We start from the raw sequence: 23162 nt of genomic DNA, 5'->3' as shown, positions 1-23162 counted from the left end.
ACCATGTTTAGAATTCTTTGAAGATGGCATGTGGCAGACTTAAGTGTTAGATTTTCTTTAAGTGGCTCTCGAGTCCACATCTCTTTGCTGACGGGTCGGACCAATTGGAAGAAGCTGTCTTTTACTCTTTTTGATTCATGGGCCCTGCTTTCAGGCGAAATCCCCAAATCAAAAAATTATAATACACGCTTTGATCGAGGACAGAGGTAACAGAGCACAGACGTTATCTCACCTCTGCCCTGGGAACAGTCACTGAAACTAGTCGTCGAGTGATGGTTAACTCCTTCTGTATCTTTACAGTTCTCGCAATACAGTTTTTTTTCTTCTTTCCCAACCTTTGCCCCGTTCAGAAGTATATTTGGTTGCGCCATTTTACTCGGTCAAGTGTCGGATCTGGATGGAATCGACAGGCTCTCAAATTTCCAACTGGTGCATCAGACGACGCTGTTTCACCCGACTTTTTGGCTTTCTCTCATCAACTTTGATGTTCTGACCAATCTTGGCAAGTGAATTATCGTCGGCGCGAATTGCATGTCCATAACATCGAAGACGCCTTTCTCGCAATTTCTTCTTTCTTACGATAGATGCAATTCCAAAATGATCGAATGCCCTTATTTCTGATGCTATCATGGTGTGTTACGCACTGGTCCGACGTAAGTTTTCGTCTTCATTACCACGAGGCGTCATTTATTGTTTTTTATCCGGCTAACACTCAGAACCATAGTGGGCGAACGTCATTGCGGTATTCGTTTTAATTTTCTATTATATTAATATTATGGTATTTCTGCAAGTACTGTTTGCAACAGGACCATGTTTGATATCCTTGCTATACGTATGTACGATTTGCAAACCACCGAACTTGATCGTTACTTCCTGTGCTGGTTTCTGTGTAAAATTGCCGCAAATAATTCCTGAAACTGAGTACCATCTAAACCTAAACATTGCAGTTTATTTGCTATCCATTCTTCCTGCTGATTAGGTCTCATTTACCCGTAATTCATGTCTCCTTCCTAATTAGTGCCTGCACTACATGCATTAACTTCCGTTCAATTACACCGCAAACTTTTTCTGTGTCACCAATGTGTACTCAGATTTCGTTTAAAGCAATTCAAATACAATTTAAAACTTTCCTTATCCCATTTCAAGCTGCTACATTACACTGGCCCAAGCCCTGACCCTCAGCATGGGTGGAAGTCCCTGTGGTCCTGCTGGTACGGGCAAAACAGAAACTGTGAAGGATATGGGGAAAACGCTGGCAAAGTATGTGGTCGTGTTTAATTGCTCCGATCAAATGGACTACAGGTAAGTACACAAATAGCATCACAGAAGCGTAATGAATAAACGCCAGGAAATCCAAGAGAAGAGGATTTCTATGGCGGCAGAAAGTTAAATAGAGAAAAGAAAGGCAACAAAAGATATCCTAGTTTGAAATTACAGAGGAGCATTCATTAGACGTTTACTTTTGGTGTTTAATTTCTCGAACTAACCACGATTTGTGTCATTGTATTTTTCCTGGCTACAGAGGACTGGGACGAATTTACAAAGGACTCGCACAGTCAGGATCCTGGGGGTGCTTTGATGAATTCAATCGAATCGAATTACCGGTGCTTTCAGTGGCAGCGCAACAAGTGGCTGTTGTTTTGACTGCGAAAAAGGAGAAGAAAAAGAACTTTGTGTTTACTGATGGCGACACGATCGACTTAAATCCAGAGTTTGGAATTTTTATAACAATGGTAAGGAACAACGTAGAAAATTTAAAATTGAGGTGTGAATGATTTACAGGTTGTATTTCGTCCAGTTGGATGAAGTATTTTAATTTACTATGTTTTGAGTTCATTCCGAAATTCCTATTTACGAATTTTAGTGCAATTATGATCTGGTTAAGGTAAGGAAGCATGTGGTATCAATGAACTAGGATGCCTCCTAGAGATCTCTTAAGGTCAATATCAACTAAACTTCTATGGTGGTGCTAGTCTTCTCAATGGCCATAAATATTTTGCTAGAACTCAACTTTAGCTCTATTAAAGCGACTGGCAAGAAGTTAGCTCTCTCTGCTTATTGAGTGGCATATGACAATCAGTTAAGACTTGCTAGTTCTGGATTTGAAAGCAAAGATAGTTGGACTGAAAATAAACATCAACGAAGTCAAAGCTCTGGGTCTAACGGATCATCGCTACTAAGTCAAAATAGTGAGAAGAGCATAAAAGGCCTCGCTTGATTTGTATGTATATATAGAAAGGCTGAACATTCTGGGCCTAAGCGAAGTAAGATGGTGGGACTCTGGACAGTACTCCCCTTCCTCTTTCGGCGATGCACCTTTTAACTTTGGAGAGCCAGACATCTGACCATATGATTCAGATCCAGCTTAAGGAGGATCACACTTGTACAGTGCTATGTAACAATGGAGACTTCCGATACTATGGAGAAGGAAGCTTTCTTCGAGCAATTACACTCAGTTCCGGGAGGCTTCCTAAAGGTAATATAATGATTATGATGGGTGATCTGAATGCCAAGGTGGGCTCTAACAACACCTTGCTCAGACATATGATGGGGAAGTAAGGACTTGGAAACCATAATGACAATCATCATCATCATCATCAACGGCGCAACAACCGGTATCCGGTCTAGGCCTGCCTTAATAAGGAACTCCAGACATCCCGGTTTTGCTCCGAGGTCCACCAATTCGATATCCCTAAAAGCTGTCTGGCGTCCTGGCCCACGCGATCGCTCCATCTCAGGCAGGGTCTGCCTCGTCTTCTTTTCCTACCATAGATAGTGCCCTTATAGACTTTCCGGGTGGGATCATCTTCATCCATACGCTTAAGTGACCCGCCCACCGTAACCTATTGAGCCGGATTTTATCCACAACCGGACGGTCATGGTATCGCTCATAGATTTCGTCATTGTGTAGGCTATGGAATCGTCCATCCTCATGTAGGGGGCCAAAAATTCTTCGGAGGATTCTTCTCTCGAACGCGGCCAAGAGTTCGCAATTTTTCTTGCTAAGAACCCAAGTTTCCGAGGAATACATGAGGACTGGCAAGATCATAGTCTTGTACAGTAAGAGCTTTGACCCTATGGTGAGACGTTTCGAGCGGAACAGTCTTTGTAAGCTGAAATAGGCTCCGTTGGCTGACAACAACCGTGCGCGGATGTCATCATCGTAGTTGTTATCGGTTGTGATTTTCAGTTTGGATTCTCGCGTCAACGATTATTGTTATTATGTTCCCGATTTGTGACAATCTCGGCAAATGCTGGATTTTACATAATACTAATACTAAAATTTCTATGATCTCCCGAGCCAGTGGCTAATAGTTCTTCTCTTCTTCTCCACGTATTTCCGTGCAATGCTGTTATTATGAGGGATAGTAGCATCAATAATATACGCGGAGCGACCCGTCTTTTCAACTAATAGCACGTCAGGCTTGTTGTGTGGAATGTGGCGACTAGTTAGATCTTGCCGATCCCAATACATGCTGTAAGCAGGACTATCAAGTACTGCTTGCGGCTCATATCGGTAAACCGGAAATGCTCCCATGATCAGCCCATGCTTGTATGCAAGGTTTTGATGAATCACCTGACATGCAACATTATGCCTGTTCGTGTCTAACATCACCATGCCATAACAGTGCAGCCAGATGGTCGAACGTTTCTAACGTTGAACCACACATTCTGCATTGGTCGTTCTCCACCCGCTTTTTCATGATGAGCTTGTTATAAGTTCGGTTGGTGACGACGCCATTCTGAATGGCACACATGTTTCCCTCTGTCTCAGCAGAGCAGAGCTCCCCAGCACATAGCCATCTGTTCGACAAATGCAAATCAACAAATGGCTGTTAAAGACAATTCACGTGTTTACTCTGCATTTCTTTCCATTTATCGATACGCTCTTGGTCTGACTTCATCCCACTCAGAGGATTGATCGATCTTTCAAGTTAAGTGGAGTCAGCCCACCGTCTGCCTTGAGCTTAGTTTACTGGGGGAGCCGCAGCGCCGAGCATTCAGGAAATTGTTAGGCATATTGTCCTATCCCCTAAATCGCCTATTCAATGACTTCCTGCCTACGGCGCAGGCTTTAGCGAATCTGAGAACATTCTCTAGAGTGCAGATTCTTCATTGAAGAAATCCTTACCAAGTTGTCTTCGTCTGAGATCTGAGGAGGCTTGACAGCTGCATAAAAAGTGCAGGGTCGTCTCGAAACCACCACCCTAATCTTTTCCATATGGTAGTTTAAGGAGTAGTGTCCCGTCAAAAGCCCTACTAGAGTTTTCATGTCCCACTTCTTAAGGGACAACAAAAATGCTGCTCTGGCGATCCCAGGTTCTTTCACAAGGATTTGCGCCTGCCGGCAAGAGTTTAAATTTCTCCACTTGGCTGCGTCAATCCTTGCAATTTCGTCCTTCAGAGTAAACTTGACAGTAGATGACTGCACTGCAAAAGTTGTGGATCCAGACCCTCGACGAGCCACTCTGTCAGCCTCCTCATAACCAGCGATGTTAGAGTGCCCCGGCACCCAGATCAGGAATGTTTCGTTCAGTCGGCCAAGTTTCAGCAACACCTGATGACAACTCCACACCGTCGTTGCTGTTTAGTGCTGTTACTACCGCGTGCTTGTCGGAACAGATTCGAATGGTGCAACCCTTCCATTTTTGTCGCAGACATTTTTCTGCTGCCAATGAAATGATATAAATCTCCGCCTGGAATATGGTCGTCATTTTACCGAGTGGTCGGGCCACTTCCATAATCGGATTCCCCGAGAACGCTCCTGAGTTGGATCCGCCCTCCATGACTGACCCGTCGGTGAAGATTATTGAGTCTGTAATATGAAAACACTCATGGTCATTTATCGACCATTCTTCTCTGTTGGTGATTACGACAGTGTATGTCTTTTCAAAATCGAATCTTCCACCGTCTGCATGCAAGGGACTCGCCTGCTCTTTGCGGTAAAAATAAACGCGTAGGGAGTTGACTTGGCGATGATGTTGTGGCGCTCCATTATCCACGCCTCTACGTCCGATGTTACTAAACAGATTCATCCTCTCCACGGTAGAGTTTAGATGATACATTTGGAATTTGGACATAGTAGTCCGTATCCACCGCTGGACGCTTTTCAGATCGGTCTTCGTCCACGGCAATATTCGGAATGCAGTGAAGGAATAGCAAATACATTCAATGCGCTTAAGAATAAATCTTCCTCGAGAGATGCGATTTACACGTCGCAGGAATTCGGACAGCAGAGTATTTTTCAGATCACCAAATCGAGCATGGTTCCCTGCAGAATTCCTAGGTGCTTGTAGAAGTCGGTCGCGGTCATAGCTTAGATGTAGGGGTCACCAATGCTATGTCCGGCATGCGGCTCGTGATGAGGGTGCGGATGGCTTGGCTTCGACACTTGTCTAATCCAAACTTCATCCGAATATCACGGCTGAACATGTCTACTATTCGCAACAGACTTCTAAGGTGGTCGTGGGTACCAGCATACAACTTGATGTCATCTAAGTGCGTCATGTGCGTTAGCTTGCACTTAGCACGTAGACCATATTTGATTGCAAAACCTTGCCCTCTAGCATCATTCAGTAGCCAAGAAAGGAGGTTCAGTCCCATGCAAAACCAAAGAGGACTCAACGAATCCCCTTGGAAGATGCCTCTCCGTATATGGATGGGCTCTGAGGTATTGCACTCTCAAATGAAGGCATCCTCAGATGAAGGCTGATAACGTTGTGTGCTACCCTTCCATGGCTTCGTTACAAACTTTATTAGTTTTGGATCAATGCGCTACAGATTTAGGACATCAATTAGCCAGGTATGCGGGACGCTGTCAAATCCTTAACATAACCAATATGGCAACTAAAGAAGTTTCTTTGGCCTCTAGTTACCTGTCCCCTGCAACCCCTTGACCCGACTTGGTAGTCTTTCTGCTCCTCGGACAGAATGTTGTTCGCCTCGAGGTGGGCATTGACCCTTCCACTAATAATAGACGTTATGAATTTGTAGAGGGTTGGTAACCAAATAATCGGTCTTGCGTCTATGGGATCAAAATTCATTCCAGGCGTAGTGGCGGGTGCCTGGCGGTGATCCACTCAGCATGCTTTGCATGCAAACTTTACCCCAATATTGGTTCGCTTGCGAACCGAAAACTTTACTGTCTGGGCGTTCTGTTGGGGTGCGTTGTGTGATCTTAAAAAGTCTGCTGGTACCTACCGTAAGTTGCATTCTGGACACGTCTGGAGTGACTTTGGACTGGACGCCATACAGTCGTAACCGACTGCATATGACAGAAAGTTTATGCTTTAGTGTATCCAGAATTTCAACTATGGGTGTTTCACTAGGGACGGCACGGCTCCTGTAAACCCTCTGAACTTTATTTTTCACCCGTTTGCTGGCATTGCCAGAGCTGATCTGAATTAGCCTAACAATGTCCTGCCTTAGTGAGTCCCGTGACGTTCTAGACGAATTTCCCATGGTGGATCTCTTCTTTCTTTCAAATACGCTTGACGAAACTTACTTAACGGTAATCAATCTAAGATATTTTTAAACATTTTCTTTACAAAGAAGGTGAGGTAACAGTTCTGAGGTCTTTCTTAGTACAGAGATATACTTACTCGTGTTTGAAGTGATGGCAACTTGTTTTAATTCCCAAAATTGTGGCACATACATAAGTGAGCCAAAAATAACTTCCAAAGATAGTCCTTATCAATGGGGCTAATATCCGTTGGTGGACAGTTCGAGGGTAAGCGAAATATTTATTTATTTCTTTACCGGAATACATATCATGGGGTTGCCTGTACTATGCTGATTAATGAAGGGGTTGTGTGTGTATTTGTATATGAGGTAAAGGTGAGGCAAATCCTCTGAGCACTCAGAATCTAGTGGTCCATTGTATTCGATACCCACGTGCAACGGAATATCCCAGATTCGTTTATGTAGAAAAAGATGCTGAAATGTTTGGCTTGGCGACCTTCAATTATTGATAATTTGACCTAGAGCCCTTGAACGAGTGCTTTATAATTGTTTTTCTTCTCGACAGTAACCAACAGGTGCGTCGAAGTACACCCCTCATAGTACCTGTGAGCTTCGCAGATAATTAAGTGGTTCATGTCATTGCCTTTCTTGCCTTTGAAGAAATAAATATGAAATTACAAATTATCGGGCCACAGTTAGAGAAGCATTCGACTTCAGATTTGGATAACTTCAACCTGAAATGTATTATTCATGTATTTATTGGTCAACCTTTTTACATCTGATCTTGATTGCCAACCATTGTAAAAGCATTTGATTTTTAGAGTTCTAATTTCAATTAACATTTTTTATACAATAAAATAATAAAAAAAATAGACAGGTTCATGCGTGACCTACATATAGATCTTGCCATTGAATGGAGTTTGAAAACTTTTCCATTTCATTCGCCTACTGGGATGATTTACCATCTTCATTATCAGCGACAGCCGGTAACCGGTTCAGTCTCCATAAGGAACTCTAAACATCTCGCTTTTGCCCTGAGGTCCACCGATTCAGTATCTCTTAAAGCTGCCTGACGTCCTAGCCTACAGCATCGCTCCCTAATTATGACCACATCGATATCGATACTCGTAGGTCCTGATTCATCTGGCAGTGGTTATGGGTTGATGTGCATCAAATTCATCTGTGATTTGCGTTCAGGGTATCTGCGGCTACTTGCAATGTTCCGATGATCAACACTCTCCTTCCCTTTGCATGGTCAGCAATGTGGGTCAACTCCACGGTACTTGCCGATATGGCCCTTCGCCCCGCATCCCCTGCATTGCTTTAACCTGTCACTCACAATGTGACCGAAGTTAAGGCATCTAAAGCAACGCTCCAGCGCTAGTTGCTCCATAAGTCGACTCATAATTCAGCCTACTATTACTCTTCTTGCTGCTAACATTTTGGATGATGCCTCCTTTGATAGAATGAAAATAGCGGTTTGTGTTCTACTGTAAGCTTTTTTTTAATGTTTTCCTGGTTGACTATTGTCGTCCGATAAGATCAAACTGTTTTTCCAGGGCCTTACGAAGCTCTTTCTTACATCTTTGAATTCCTAGAGCTCTAGCATAAGGTCTTTCTGGAACAGTCAAATGTAGCTAACATTTATCTCCCAAAGTGGTGAGCTCGGAGTCTGCCTTCACTCTCTTGAGAATGTCAGCGTGTGATCCTTCATCAAGTTAGGAGGCAATGAAAACTTCCTTTCTTATCTTCTTCGGATCTCTCATTTTTCGAGTCTTCGACATCCTCCATGAGCGCTCCACTCCTTTTCATCGGAATTGTGGCCATGTGAATTTCGCCAGTAGTTTCAGCCGTCCTTCTCATCTACTTCATTTCTTTTGGGAGTTGAGCCCTATTTTCTCTTCAGGGTTTGCTGGCTTGTTGATTCATCCAACTATTCGCACAGCCGGTTCCGTGGTTTTTCCTCTCTCTTGTTATGAATGTCCATCACTTGTGTCGCCTGGCTCGCCTTTTGCCCAACACCCTCACTCCTGTTTCATACTTGAAGTTCGCTTCATACTTGCCGTGCGCTAACCGGATGCCTCATGACCCTTATATTCTGTACGCCGGAATAGTTCCTTGAGGAATTCGCAGAGCTCTACAATCTTGTTACCAAGTGCCATAAAGGCAGGTTTTGATTGGTTACTGCCTCTTACATTGCTCAAGTAGTTTAGCGTGAAAAAGTTTCTTCCTTTACATTTCTTCCCATTACATACCATGCCCGTATGGATGGGTATCTCCAATGAATCGAGCTTCTTCTGAACGGATCTGTTAATGGAATTAATTCTAGTCCCTTCCTGGCGCTTATAATATTAGATGACAAAGAAGACAAGGTTCCTACTACTGGGGCGCGACGGTCGTTGGATATCGACAGGCGGGAGCCTGCTATCAAAAACCGCCGGTATTGCGTTTACGAAGCCCTGTAGCGTAACTCAAATCTTTTCTGATTCTTCATATTTGGTTTTAGTTCTGGGTATCCTTCCCATTGCCAATTTTTTTGCTACGGGTGTGCTACGGGTGAGCGTTTTGTTTCCATATTCCCTGACCATTCCCCTATCGGCACAAAGGGACGCGCCAGAGGAATACATACGCGTATAAGTAATTGGCGTATCCTCCTTTTATTGTAGAGTAAGAAACTAAGTAACTAAATAAGAAAAACAAGCCGGGAAACCGGAAGCTGGACACTTCAGGTATGAAAGGATTTTTGTATTTCTTTTATAATAATATATCATTTGAGTGTGCATTTGTCCCATTAGTACGTAGCACCTAATATATACATATATTATTTAAGAATATCTACATTCAGTCTTTAATATAGTGGCAGCCTCCTGATTTTTTTTCAAATTTTTCGGTAAGTTATAATGGTTTCTGAGGATGGGTCCGTTAAAGAAATGATCACTTTCGAACCTTCGCACTCCCCAGCTTTCCAACAAATGTCAAAACTAAGACCAGCGTTGATAGAAAAAAAATTAACATTAAATTAAATTAACAACAAAATTAACAGGCATCCCCTCAAAATCCAATTTAGAATTATGTAACTCACTGTATGCGTGAGCGTTCACAATTCCCACTTTTCTACCAAATTTGGTATGAATCGCTACAACCGTCTGCGAGAAAAATGCGTGTGATGGACAGACAGATGGACAGAGCCCTCTTGGAAGCGCAACCCTAATTACTGGTGGAACGCTGAAATAGCGAAGTGCCGTACGGAATGCTTGAAGGCCAGAATGCGGAGTCAACTCCGAACAAACATGCCAGAGTATGAACAATGGTAACTCGAATATAAACAGGCACGAAAAAAGTTGCAGTGGGCCATCACGAAAAGTAAAAATTATTGCTCCAAGCGACTCTGTGATGAGGCAGACTCAGAACCATAGATTATTGTGGGAGATAGTTTCGACATTGTTCTCCCAACATCCGGAAACAATCTGCCCAATGATACCAATGAGCGCCGAAGACATACTTCCAGTAACCACAGACGAAGTCTTGGACGCAGTGAAAAGGGTCCGAGATACTGCAGCGCTGAAACTGACAATGAGAATGACACCAAGCATTTTCGCACGGGTATTTACAGACTGCCTAAAAGAAGGGTTCTTCCTGGCAGAGTGGAAAATACTAAAGCTTGTATTGTCCCAAACACAGGTAAGTCGATAGGTGAACCAACATCCTATAGATCCTATACAATAGCCAATGTCCTCGAGCGGATAATCTATAACCGGCTATATCCATTAATTGATAGTGGCGGTTATTTATCAAACAGGCAGTTTGGCTTCCGGAAGGCTCGGCCAGCGGTTTATGCTACTAAAGTGGATTTTGAGCTAGCCAGAAAATCCTACGACGAAGGGAAATACTGCGCACTGGTGTCTCTTGACATCAAGGATGCGTTCAATTCTGCCAGATGGAACCATATCGTCAAAGCAGGGTCTGATATGGGCCCTCTGCTATGGAACTTAATGTATAATGGCGTTTTACGGCTTCCAGTAGCTAAACAAACCGTTGTCGCCGGATTCGCAGATGACGTTGGAGCGGTCATAACATCACCCCGACGAAGTACTGATATATGCGAACGAGACTATACAGAGGATCAAGTCTTGTCTTAAAGACCACGGGCTGGAGCTTGCCGAACACCAGACGGAGTTGGTGCTCTTTACAAAGCGGGGGAAACAGAAAACTGTTGAAATTTGCATCGAGGCGCATGTTGTTAGCTCTCAGCCATCGCTGAAATACTTGGGAGTAACATTCGACTCTAAGCTAAGCTTTAAACCCCACTTAAAGCTTACTGGGCAGAAAGTGGCGACTATCAGCTCAACACTGGCAGGGATGCTTTCAAATGTAGGCGGGCCGAAACAGAGTCGACGATTACTCTTATCGCGAGTCATCTGCTCTGTACTTTTATACGCGGTGCCAGTGTGGGCGTCGGAGATAAAAATCGGAGAAAATCGCAGACAGCTTTCAGCTGCATATCGGCTAAGCGCTCTCCGAACATGTTGCGCTTAGCGAACAACATCTTATGAGGCGGCATGCGTGATTGCAGTGATTGAAATGATTGAAGTTAGGCCGGATAGGATAGGATAGGCCGGATAGCCCTATGCGCCCATCATTGGCCCATACCAAAGAGGCTTCACTCCAGGCAAATCAACAACAGATCAGATTTTCTCTCTGCGGCAAGGCATGGAAAAACTGTTGAAATATGGACATCAGTTGCACCATCTTTTCATTGACTTTAAAGCCGCCTATGACAGCACGTACGGAAGGTCGCGGTTCAAATCTCACTGGTGACAGTGGAATTTGTATCGTGATTTGACGTCGGATACCAGTCGACTCAGCTGTGAATGAGTACCTGAGTCAAATCAGGGTAATAATCTCGGGCGAGCGCAATGCTGACCACATTGCCTCCTAGTGTACCGTTACGGTCTTGAATGAAGTGCTCTAACACACTTCAAGGCCCTAATCCAACATGGATTGTTGCGCCAACGATTATTATTATTATATGATAGCATAGCCAGACTAAAACTTTACACGACCATGAGAGAATTTGGTATCCTAACGAAATTGATAAGACTGACTGGGCTGACACTGACTAATGTGTGAGGCCAGATAAAAGCAGCAGAATCACCCTGGAGACCAATCAACAACGGTCTAAGACAGGGGGATGCCCTTTTATGCGTCCTCTTTAACCTGGACAAAGTGATTCGTGATGCCGATGTAAATGCGAGAGGAACCATCCTCTTTAAATTCACTTAACTACTGGCCTATGCTGACGATATTGACATCGTGGGAACATCAACCCGAGACATACAAACTACCTTCATCCAGATTGAGCAGGTGGCGCGAGATCTTGGGCTGCACGTCAATGAAGGCAAGGCAAAATATATGGTGGCAACGTCAGCATTAAAAACCAACCAACCAACAACATCAAACCGCACTGGTCAAACGGGAAGAATAGAGATAAGAGACTACAACTTTGAGACCGTTGATAACTTCTCCTATCTAGGGTCGAAAATCACAACCGGTAACAGCAACGATGATGAAATCCGCGCACGATTGTTGGCGGCCAACAGAGCCTATTTCAGCTTACAAAAACTGTTCCGCTCGAAACGCCTCACCATAGGGTCAAAGCTCTTACTGTATAATACTATGGTCTTGCCAGTCCTCATGTATTCCTCGGAGACTTGGGTTGTTAGGAAGAAAATTGCGAACCCTTGACTGCGTTCGAGAGAAGAATACTCCGAAGAATTTTTGGCCCCCTACATGAGGATGGACAATTCCGTAGCCTACATAACGACGAAATCTATGAGCGATATCATGACCGTCCGGTTGTGGATAAAATCTGGTTCAATAAGTAACGGTGGGCGGGTCTCCTCATCCGTATGGATGAGGATGATCCCACCCGGAAAGTCGATAATGGCAACATCTACGGTAGAAAAAGAAGACTGGGCAAACCCTGCCTGAGATGGAGCGATGGCGTAGGCCAGGACTACAGACAACTTTAAAGGATATCGAATTGGTGGACAAAACCGGGATGTCTGGAGTTCCTTATTAAAGCAGGTCTAGACCGGATACCGTTTGTTGCGCCGTTGATGAGGATGATGCGTGATTGCGTGGATGATCCCGGTGGGTATTCTAACCGATGAAGCAAGTCGTCTTTAGGAGGCTCAGAAAGCAAGCCTAAATAAGCAAAGTGAGCGTATGCAGTCATTGGCTATATGGCAAGCAGGTTGGGACCAGGCGGAGAATGGCCGGTGGACATACAGGCTTATCCCAGACATAAGTATGTGGATTATGCGGAATCACGGTGAAATGAGCTACGATCTGACTCAATTCTTAACTGGACAGGTGCAGCCGAAAATGCGGTACACGTCTTCTTCGCTTGCCCAAGATTTAAAAGTTTAAGGAGAAATCTTGAAACAGAGCTAAATACCCGTTTGACGGTGGAAAATCTGATAAGGTACATGGTGCAATCAAATACGGCATGGGACGTGGCAGTTGCAATGGTGAAACGGATCCACCACCAGCTAAAAGCAGCAGAAGCGCAATGGAGACATAGAAGAGAAGCTCTGAACCGTCCCGCGAAGTAATACCAGAACGGTGGTTCCGCGAGGAGAGTATGGAGAAAATATTGGGGGTTTTAGTCGATAAGAGTCCGGCACGCACGACCAAGATTCCGGATGCGTATCCAGGATGGATCCTCCAGTCAAAAAAAGAAAAACAGAGAGACCATAAACCAATTTTAATAAGGTTTTGTTTTACGCCAAATTTAGGATTAAATTTCTATATTCTCGGCAGAAATTGCATGTTATGGTTTAGGATCCTGACATTACTTTTGCCCGAACTCTATTTCTACTCCCTGAGTATGAGACTCTCTCGGTATTACAACGTATTATAGCCTCGTGTCTTAGACTCCTTTTCAGACAATAGATCTCTGCTTCTTCTTCTGAGGCAATGTACGTATATTTATTTACTCTGTCTATTGTCTGCATTACAAATAAATAAACTTTTAGTTTCTGTATAAAAGGAATTACCTGGATTATTCTGTAAACACATTGCTTTAAAGGTCACAATTTCAATCAATCTAAAATGAATCTTACTTCCCTAAATACCCTATGCAGGTAGTTTGTAGTTGAGTTAATTGCAACAAGTGTTCATTTCTGTTATAGAATCCTGGATACGCTGGCCGAAAGGAGCTTCCTGAAAATTTGAAAATTCAATTTCGCACCGTGGCCATGATGGTTCCTGATCGACAAATTATTATTCGTGTGAAATTAGCGTCATGTGGTTTCCTGGAAAATATCACTCTGGCCAGAAAGTTCTACACCCTCTACAAACTGTGCGAGGAGCAGTTGACCAAACAAGTGCATTATGATTTCGGCTTGCGAAACATTCTCTCCGTGCTTCGAACCCTGGGGGCGGCGAAGCGTCGCAATTCTCGTGACAGTGAAAGTACCATCGTGATGCGAGTCCTGCGGGATATGAATTTGTCCAAGTTAATCGACGAGGATGAACCGCTCTTTATGTCCCTCGTAACCGACTTGTTTCCAAATCAGGTCAGTAGTTGGGAGTTGTATAGCTCATTTGAAAGCCAAATGTTAATTAACGTTCTGCTGTGCTATTGTATGGACAAATTGCAGACTCTGGAGAAGACTAATTATCCTGAGCTGGAGGCAGCCATCGCTCAACAGGCCGAGGAGGCTGGCTTGATCTATCATCCGCCGTGGGTGCTCAAATTGATACAATTATATGAAACGCAGAAAGTTCGTCATGGAATCATGACGTTGGGGCCTAGTGGAGCTGGGAAGACTACTTGTATCCAAACGCTAATGAAGTCGCTGACTCAGATGGGAGATTGCCACAGGTAAAATTATTGGTATTGCTTACAGTATTAGATAGTACAAACCGAACGTTTTCTGCTAGTTATGAAATTCATTTATCCACCTTTTTAGCTACAATCTACTTTCGCTATGTCTGTCTTGTTTTAAAAAGTGTGGAATAATTAGATCTATTTAATCTTTTTTTGGTGAAGTTTATTTCTCTGAGAGAAGCTAGCTACGAATTTGAGCACTTTCTCTTTATTATTTCGGATTGGAAGGACATCAGGTTAACCACGGTAGCACAAATTAAATCGTCAAACACTGTAAACTTCCTTTTTCCTCTCGGGAGAACTTAACATTGATAACGTTTAACACTAATGAAGACGACCGGTAATGTTGCTCTATTTTATAGGGAGATGCGAATGAATCCCAAAGCAATAACCTCAGCACAAATGTTTGGACGTTTGGATGTGGCCACCAATGATTGGACTGATGGAATTTTCTCGGCTCTGTGGCGGAAGACATTGAAACTTAAGAAGGGGGAGCACGTTTGGTTGGTGTTGGATGGCCCAGTGGACAGCATTTGGATAGAAAATTTAAATTCTGTCCTCGATGATAATAAGACTCTGACACTGGCTAATGGCGATCGATTGTCAATGGCTCCAACTTGTAAAATAATTTTCGAACCGCATAATATCGATAATGCCTCCCCGGCTACCGTATCGAGGAATGGAATGGTGTATATGAGTTCATCAGGACTTGATTGGAGACCAAGTAAGAGAATTATTTCCTGATTTACTCATTAAAGGTTAAACTTTGGTAGCATGAAAGTTAATTAGAGTTGACTAAATCGTTGCTGACCCATGGGCTTATTTCCAGGAATTGCTTAATTTATTTTGGGGATATTTATTTTTTCCAAATTGAAAATACATAAATAATTATTGAGGTGTTGGGTAGACTTGTAGGGGGAATCGATTAATTTATTTCATTTTATAGTTTTGTAAATAAGGCAAAAATTCATCAAAGTTAGCTTAATTCAGTTCATTTGGCCGGTATGAATCTTTGCGTCAATCCGTAGCAAATTCAAACGGAACTCAAAATTTCAACCTACTATAACTTCGTTAATGATAATACGACTCCCAGTATCATGCGTCGTTGTAAAGCTTTGATCTCTTAGTTGTTAGGCAGATCAGAAGCATCTTTAACTAGCAGATTGGAGATATGTTTTGTTGATGTTTAAATCCACACTTATGCCTTCATTTCTAAGTGGTTCTAGTGGAAAAAAATTGTCCTTCTTTAGCACGTGGGTCAACATGGCCATGGAAAGAAAACTCAGAAGTGAAAACCACGATCTAAAAGAGGAGAGTGGTTTTATTGTTACGGTGCAAAACCTCAGAACTCAATACTGGCAGCTTTAGGAAGTCAGCGACCAGGCTCCTTTTCGTCGATATCCTTTGTGTGCAATATTCAAAGTTGCGGATTATTTGGCCGGCGTAAGAGATAAGTAGTAGTACGAAGAGAGTTGCTATTCTCCTTTCAAGTGGTGTAGTTTTCCTCGTTCCCCGTCGATGTCGTGCAGATGAGGAGAAACCTATCAAAAAAGCAACAGCTGTGCTGTACATACATGCGTCGACAACCGAAGCGGTGACAATATAGGTAAAGTAAGCGTGGGAGAATTCAAAAAACAATTGACTTAACATCATTTTCGCTAAGATCGAAGCTGCTAAATGAAAACTCCATCACTGTGGATCCCGATCCTTAGCGAGCCAGTCTGTCAGTTTCCACACTACCAGCGATATTCGGGAGTGATTTGTTCAGTTGACCAAGTTTAAGGACCAACTGGGGGCAACTTCACACCAACTGGCCTAATATGTGGTTGTTGTTTAGTGCTGATAGCGCTGCCCGACTGTCGGAGCAGATTCCAATGATGCGATCCCGCCATTTTTGATGTAAATATTCTCCTACTGCCAATGAAATAGATTACATCTCAGCTTGGAAGATGTAGTCATTTTTTCGATAATACGGGCCGATTCCATAATCGGATTTTCTGAGAACAATTCTACGCCTGATAAGTCGGTGAAGGTTATTAAGTCTGCCATTCCAAAAAGCTCGTGCCCGTGGTCCATAAATGGCCATTGTTTTCTTTTAATGATTACGACGGAGCATGTCTTTTCAAACTCCACCGAAGCCTGTCCCAAGCATTTTTTGAGAAATGCGGAGAGGGGGATTACTGTAGCCTGAATGAATGGGTTACACCTAACCATCTCAGGTGAGTAAGGCGTCACGAATTATGTAGCTAGACCTGCAATATAGTTGTATGAACTCTGGCAAGTTTTGAACCACCTGAAGCACCTATCACCAAGGCCCCCTCGGGATAGGTTTTTGCGATAGGTCGACAACCCATCCATGTAAAAACTACTCCGTGTCAGGAAACCTGCAACATTTGTCTCAGATTGTACTGATAAATGACAACGCCCAAGCAAACGTCTAATGAACTATTCTTTTGGATCCTGTAATGTACGCTCCCTTGACAAACTAGGGATAGTCAAGGCCTTCCTTCAACAGGGCGAGATTTACTAACTGAGCATGATCGTAGTCCAGGAAACAAATTGGATGGGTAGCGAAATAAGCGATATGAATTCGCACGCAATTTTCAACAACTCAACAACAATTCTCAAGTGACAAACATTCGGGTCACAAGGTATTTGGAGTTGTATTTATAGTGCGTAAACAGGTCAAGCCGCGCGTCATCGACTTCAAATTTATCAACGAAAGGTTGTCTGCGATTCGCATCAGGACTCGTTTTTCTACCTTTGGCTCATCAACGTGTATGCCCCAATTGAAGTCAAGAAAAATGCAGTGAAAGATGAGTTTTATGCACGCCCGGATACACACTGTTTCACGCACTCCTAACAAATGCTTTCAAAATACAGTTGGGGGATTTTGATGCGAAAACTGCAAACGAAAGCTGGCATCGTGGTCCGCTGGAGGACATAGCCTCTATGAGGAATCCAATCATAACGGTCAACGATTAATTGACCTCGCCAGCAGACAGACCTCGGAGCGATGCTGCGGCGCAGGCATATACAACTGCCCTGGAGGAAAAACTATCACCTATGCTGCACGACATAATTAAGACAGATGTTCACGGGTTCTGGGCAGAACTTAAAGGCACCATCAAGGAAGTCACAGAGAAGGTCGTGGAATATAATTTCTGGCGAACGCGAATTGCCTGGTTTGGCGATGAATGCAGAATATTACTTGACGCAACAAGCAAATCCTACAGACAATATATCCAACGTGCGACCAGAGCCAAGAAAGAAAAGTATGACGAGCTAGGGCGAATTTCGAATAGAGTAATTAGACGTAAGATACGGAAATGAACATTAATGAAAACCTAGTTAATTGAAACACCAGACAAGCATATAGACTAATGAATACAATTAAGAACGGCTAACAACCTAGGGCTAGCCTCTACAAGGATAAAGATTGAAACATCATCAGCGATGCCGACAGCATCAACAAACGCTGGGGGATCCTATTTTGAAGAGCTTCTGAATCCGACATAATGCGCCCCTATACAAGTACCCCAAATCGATGGCAGTATTGCCAATCCTAGCCCCACTATACATCCTCTGACAACAGGAAAACTTGATTTCGCCCTGCGGTCGCGCAAATCAAACAAAGCGCCGGGCGCGGACGAAATTCCAACCGAAATCGGGTTGAACGGGTCTACTAAATGCGACGCCAACTACTGCTGCCAATCTGGAATGACGGGGAGATCCCAGACGACTGACGTATGATCTGTCCCATCCACAAAAAGGGAGATAGATTACGTTGTGAAAACTACAGAGGCATTTTACTAGTCTGTTCGCCCTATAAAATACTGAAGAAAATTCTACAGAATAGAATAAGACCATACGCCGGACAACTTCTTGACGAGTATCAAGGCGGTTTCAGACCGGGTCGCTTCACAACCGACTAGATTTTTACTATTAAACTGATCCTGCAAACGTGCTAGGAATATAACGTTGACGTGTACCAAACCTTTGTGGACTACGGCAGTATAGATCGTGGGGTATTGTACAAAATATTACTTCAATTTGGTATAACAGTTGAACTAGTACGACTGACTGACTATGACCAACTCCATCCCACACGTCAGGCTCCAGAACAGATTGGATCAGTCAACCTGAAACAAGTACTGGTTTGAAGTAGGGCGACGGACTGGCGCCGACGCTCTTCAAAGTAGCACTGGAATACGCAATCCGAGCAATGGACATCATGTTTTGAAAACTGGCCGACGCAGAGGAACTTCACCAAAGAATATCTTTATCTCGCTCCTGGCTTTTTAAGGTTAGTTTGATCGTTGTGGCCCCATTATGAAAGTTGATAACCAAGATAAACTAGAGGTCTTTTGAAATCACCATGCAGAAACGCATGTTGGAAGTTTAACGCCCTTCCCCATGAACAATCGATGGTTCTTAAATGAGGTATTGATGAGTGTATGAGCTATTGATCCGACCACTGATAAGTGCAGTAGCCGCTTTATAATGCTGCTAATAATTTATTTGAAAAGTGTGACGCCTCATTTACATATGAGATGAAGATGCCATGGGCTGCACGTTAGGAACCGGCACTTGTAACATGTTGGTTCCAAGCACGTATTGGGAGGAGCCCCAGAAATCACGATGGCAACTAAGAGATCTTTCTCAGAGTTAGCCGCGCAACCTCCTACACATCGTTAAGGGAGGAGCAGTACTGCTTGAGCCACTGGTTCGTCGACAAAATTTAGTAGTTTCACGGCACATAACTGCCATCTCAAAGGTAAGCTTAATGTCTTAGGCGAAATCAGCCCTTATCGCTAGGAGGAGCTAAACCGCAGGAACAGCTAAGCTGTTTGCACTGCCGTGATGCAAGAGCTAGCTTCTATCGTCTTAGCGACAAAGAGATGGGATCGTCAGAGGACCGCTGCCGCAATTTACCCTTAGCTGCAGATAGCCGGAGCGCTCCATTTTCCTCAACCTTACCACAACTCTGGGGTTGTGGTTTGCCCGGAGACATTGTTTTGCCAGAAGGCGGTTTGTCTAGAGGTTGCTTTCTATCCGCAGATATATGTTTACCGGTTTGCAAGACTTTAGCCTCAGCAGGTGGCGCTCGCTGTGCTGACAGAAGCGGCCCGTTTCGGTTCGTCTGTTAAGGACTGGGTCCGATCAGAATGGTTCCCATTTGAATAATTGGTGAATCTGGGTCTAGACTGAGGGTCTCCATCAATGAACTCAGGGTTGGATCTTCACGATCGAAATTTAACTGTGTTTTTTGTTCCGGTCTCGTGTTTTCATAATTGAGTGCCTTGGACTTAGTGCTAGCGGCGAAAGTAAATTGAAGTTGGCAGTCCTCTTTTTTCGGGACAAGGCTAGTTAAAACTGAAGGTCACCTGGTACCCAATGTTCACCGTTCACGGGCACATCCATAAAATTTTTAATACCTGAAGTGCCGAGCTTCCGGTTTGTTCTAGCTTGCATTCTTTGATCAGTAGAAAGGGAGCCTCTCTTACTGCAGCATTACTGCATGCAGGCAGACGGATTTAAGTGCTTGGAGCAATTTTGCATTGATCCTCTATTCATGCTAGCGGAGTTCATCAAGTAAAATGCACATTTTTCAAAGAAACTATCTTTCAGTTTTGGACTTTTATTCTGTGGCTACCTGTTCTTTTTGATTTCAACGATTACTACTAGGTGATTGCTTTACACTAACCTCCCACTTCGTCTTAGGCGGCAGGGACCAATTGCCGATATTGGATGTGCAAATCATGATTTATTTGATTCCCATTGTTTGGATTGATTTCTTACGTCGTCCTTAATAACTCCTGGCCATTTCTCGGTATATCCCGCCTTGCTGCATCGACTTTGGTGAACACTAGTGTTTTTCTGAGGCGTAGTAAGTGGTATCCTCATTGGTTGCCAAGTTTAACTGCATTTTCCTGGTCGACCTATAATGGGATCTGACACCAGGAGACATCAGATAGGATTTAGCATGGTGGAATTATCCCACTTGTATCTTTCCTGGCTTCAAGAATTTGAAGTTTAATTTGCTGATGATAGTACTGGTACGTAGGCATAGAACCAACAAGTAAATAACATGGTGAAGTTCAAATTAGACACATATTCCTGTATATTTACGTTTATCAACACTTTCATTCATCAAGCAGTCCATAATCATCTTTGATAAATGGCTGGCAGATTGTCGTTAGTAGTACTAATGAATGCTAGCCATTTAAGACGTAGGTAGTAATATGGACATTTAATAACAGTCGATTTTCGTTTTGACGTATTTGCTTCGCGTTCATATTCATTCTAGCCTTGTCAATTTCATTTATGCGGCAATTTTCTTTCTTACAGTTGATTTTTTAGCTAAATTTATTGTAATTGTCATCAATCACTTGGTACTTCACTTTGCTGTTTGTCAGCATTACTAGCTCTATCAGTTTTCTTATTTCTAGTATCTTACTAAGGATGTGAATGGTGAATGGTGTTTTGATATCGATTTTTTAGCGCAACTTCAGAAAAATTCTATTTGTTTTCGTGGTTGTGTTTAAAGACAACGCGATGACGTCGTTGATAATCGATGCCTTGCACTTGACACTCACTTTGTCTATACCCTCTATTCATCTATTTAGGGTCTTTTAAGGCTTTCTGTAGATGCCCTAACCTTCGTATCTCCTCGTGAATACAGCTTATGGTCCCAACAACTGCATTTCACATTCTTGGGACTTTAATATTTACTCGTAAGAGGAGTTCAAGTTAATTCATCTCTATTGGAAATTTTTGGCACATGAAGACTACGTGTTTCAGGTCTTCATAGATATTTAGGACAGTTGCTTTAGATTATTGGAAGGAGCCGCAGCTCCGAGCACTCCGACCTTTGTTTGTACTGTCCCCGTAAGTTGCTTATTCAATGGCTTCCAGATTCTTCATTGAGGAAAACCTTACCAAGGTGTCTTCGTCTGAGATCTGAGCAGGCCGGGCAGTTGCATATGAAATGCAGAGCCGCCTTTTCCTCCTCCTCACATTGGTTCCATATTGTCGAAACCACATCTTTTCCATATGGTAGTATAGGAAGAAGTGTTCCATTAAAAACCCTACTTTCATATCCCACAGAGACAACAAAAATGTCGCTCTAGCGACCCCAAGTTCTCTCAAAAGGATTTTCGCCTGCCGGCATGAGTTGAAATTTCTCCAATCGGCTGCGGGAATCCTTGTAATTTCCCAGTTCAGAGTGGACTTGATAGTGGACGGCCAAATGCATAAAGCTGGTTCTGGCCCTCCATTGTGGATACATAAATTTGGCAAGCCTATCTGTCAGCTTCCTTATGACAAATCCACACCAACTGGCTTAATATGTCGTTGTTGTTTATTGCTGATAATGCTGCCCCACTGTTGAAACAAGTTCGAATGGTGCGACCTCTTCATTTTTGTCGCTTCTACTGTCTTATTGGCATATATAGTATCTCCGCGTGGAATATGTTCGTCATTTTTCCGAGGATTGGGCCAGTTCCATAATCGGATTTCTTGAGAACACCCTTGTGCACGGTCCGTCTTTCGTGACTGACCCATCAGTGAAGATTACTGAGTTTGTAAACTGAAAAGATGGTCATTTATTGACCATTCTTCTCTTTTGGTGATTACGTCAGTGCATGTTTTTCTAAAGATGAATTCCGAAACCATATGATCGGCCGGCGTCAGGGCTACCGGATGTTTGTCCAGGAATTTCCAGATGGACATATGACCGAATGATTGGGCGCCTTTCCACGCTCCAATGGTGTTGAGTCTATGTGCGTCTTTGGCTGAATATGGTGCTTCCACGTTAGTATGGAATCGAAAAGTACTCCTAAATACTTTACTGTTTGTACCGGTTGGATTTCCGCCCCTGCGTAGTGAATAGCTGCCCCACCTGACGTTCCTAGTGAACATAACTAGTCCAGTCTTTCTAGCGTTCGCCGTGGGTCCATTGCGGAAGCATCAACTATCTATTTTATGCAAAGTTGCATTAAAGCGGTCACATACTGTGTCCGCGAACTTTCCGGTATTTATTATGGCTAGATCGTCTGCAAATGCTGGCCCGAAGACTTTACGTCCTCTAGGACTCATGGGAAGTTATTCATTACCAGAAGCCACAACAGATGAAAGAGAAACCCTCCCTATGGGGAAGCATCCTGCCTCAGTAGACGTCTGACCGACCAATATGAGGGTTTTTCGCCACTCCAGCATGTGAAAGATCTAACTGATCACCAGTGGTTCCAGTCCATGCTGTCTTGTCCTTCCATGTCCATGAACGCGCATAGGGCGTATTCTTTTTCGAACATCGCCTTTTCAATTTTTGCCGTTGGCTCATGGAGTGCTGTGTCCGTGGATTTGGTTTTCTGATTTGGGAATGAATATCACCTTCACATCATGCCCGTTAATTGGAATATAAGCGTGTGCTAAGCATGTACGGTATTAATTCCGAATATCTACACCCAAAGCATTCATTCCTTCTATTAGTAGCGCAGAAGTGATGCCATCCGGACCTGCAGACTTGTATCTAAATGAGTTAAATGTCCATTTTACGAGTAGAATGGACATTTAACTCGTTCCATAGATACAAGTCTGCAGGTCCGGATGGCATCATTTCAGTGACACTACTTTGCATCCAAGATTCCAGTCTTTCGGTGGAGGACTGTATGCACCTGTCAGCCCCGAGATGAGATTTTTGATGCTGCCTGAGAAGAACACTTCAATCAAATGGTTTGAGTTTCTTCATCGCTTCATGTGTACCTCCAGCCCCGCAAACGTAGATAACCCAGCTTCTGGT

At 43.4% G+C, this 23162-nt stretch overlaps 1 protein-coding gene across 2 annotated transcripts in view; it reads left to right on the top strand.

The window, feature by feature from the left end:
* The window catches only part of LOC119660242 (dynein heavy chain 5, axonemal), a 207522-nt gene that overhangs the window by 63672 nt on the left and 120688 nt on the right, over window positions 1-23162 (top strand). For both annotated transcript variants that reach the window (XM_038068695.1, XM_038068696.1), the window contains 5 exons: window positions 1147-1302; window positions 1523-1733; window positions 13659-14045; window positions 14130-14353; window positions 14722-15083. In XM_038068695.1, the coding sequence (XP_037924623.1) occupies window positions 1147-1302; window positions 1523-1733; window positions 13659-14045; window positions 14130-14353; window positions 14722-15083 (1340 nt within the window). The remainder of the gene's footprint in view (window positions 1-1146; window positions 1303-1522; window positions 1734-13658; window positions 14046-14129; window positions 14354-14721; window positions 15084-23162) is intronic.

Source organism: Hermetia illucens, chromosome 6 (assembly GCF_905115235.1).
Source record: "Hermetia illucens chromosome 6, iHerIll2.2.curated.20191125, whole genome shotgun sequence".
Classification (NCBI taxonomy): Eukaryota; Metazoa; Arthropoda; class Insecta; order Diptera; family Stratiomyidae; genus Hermetia; species Hermetia illucens.
This window is presented reverse-complemented; position numbering and strand designations above follow the sequence as displayed.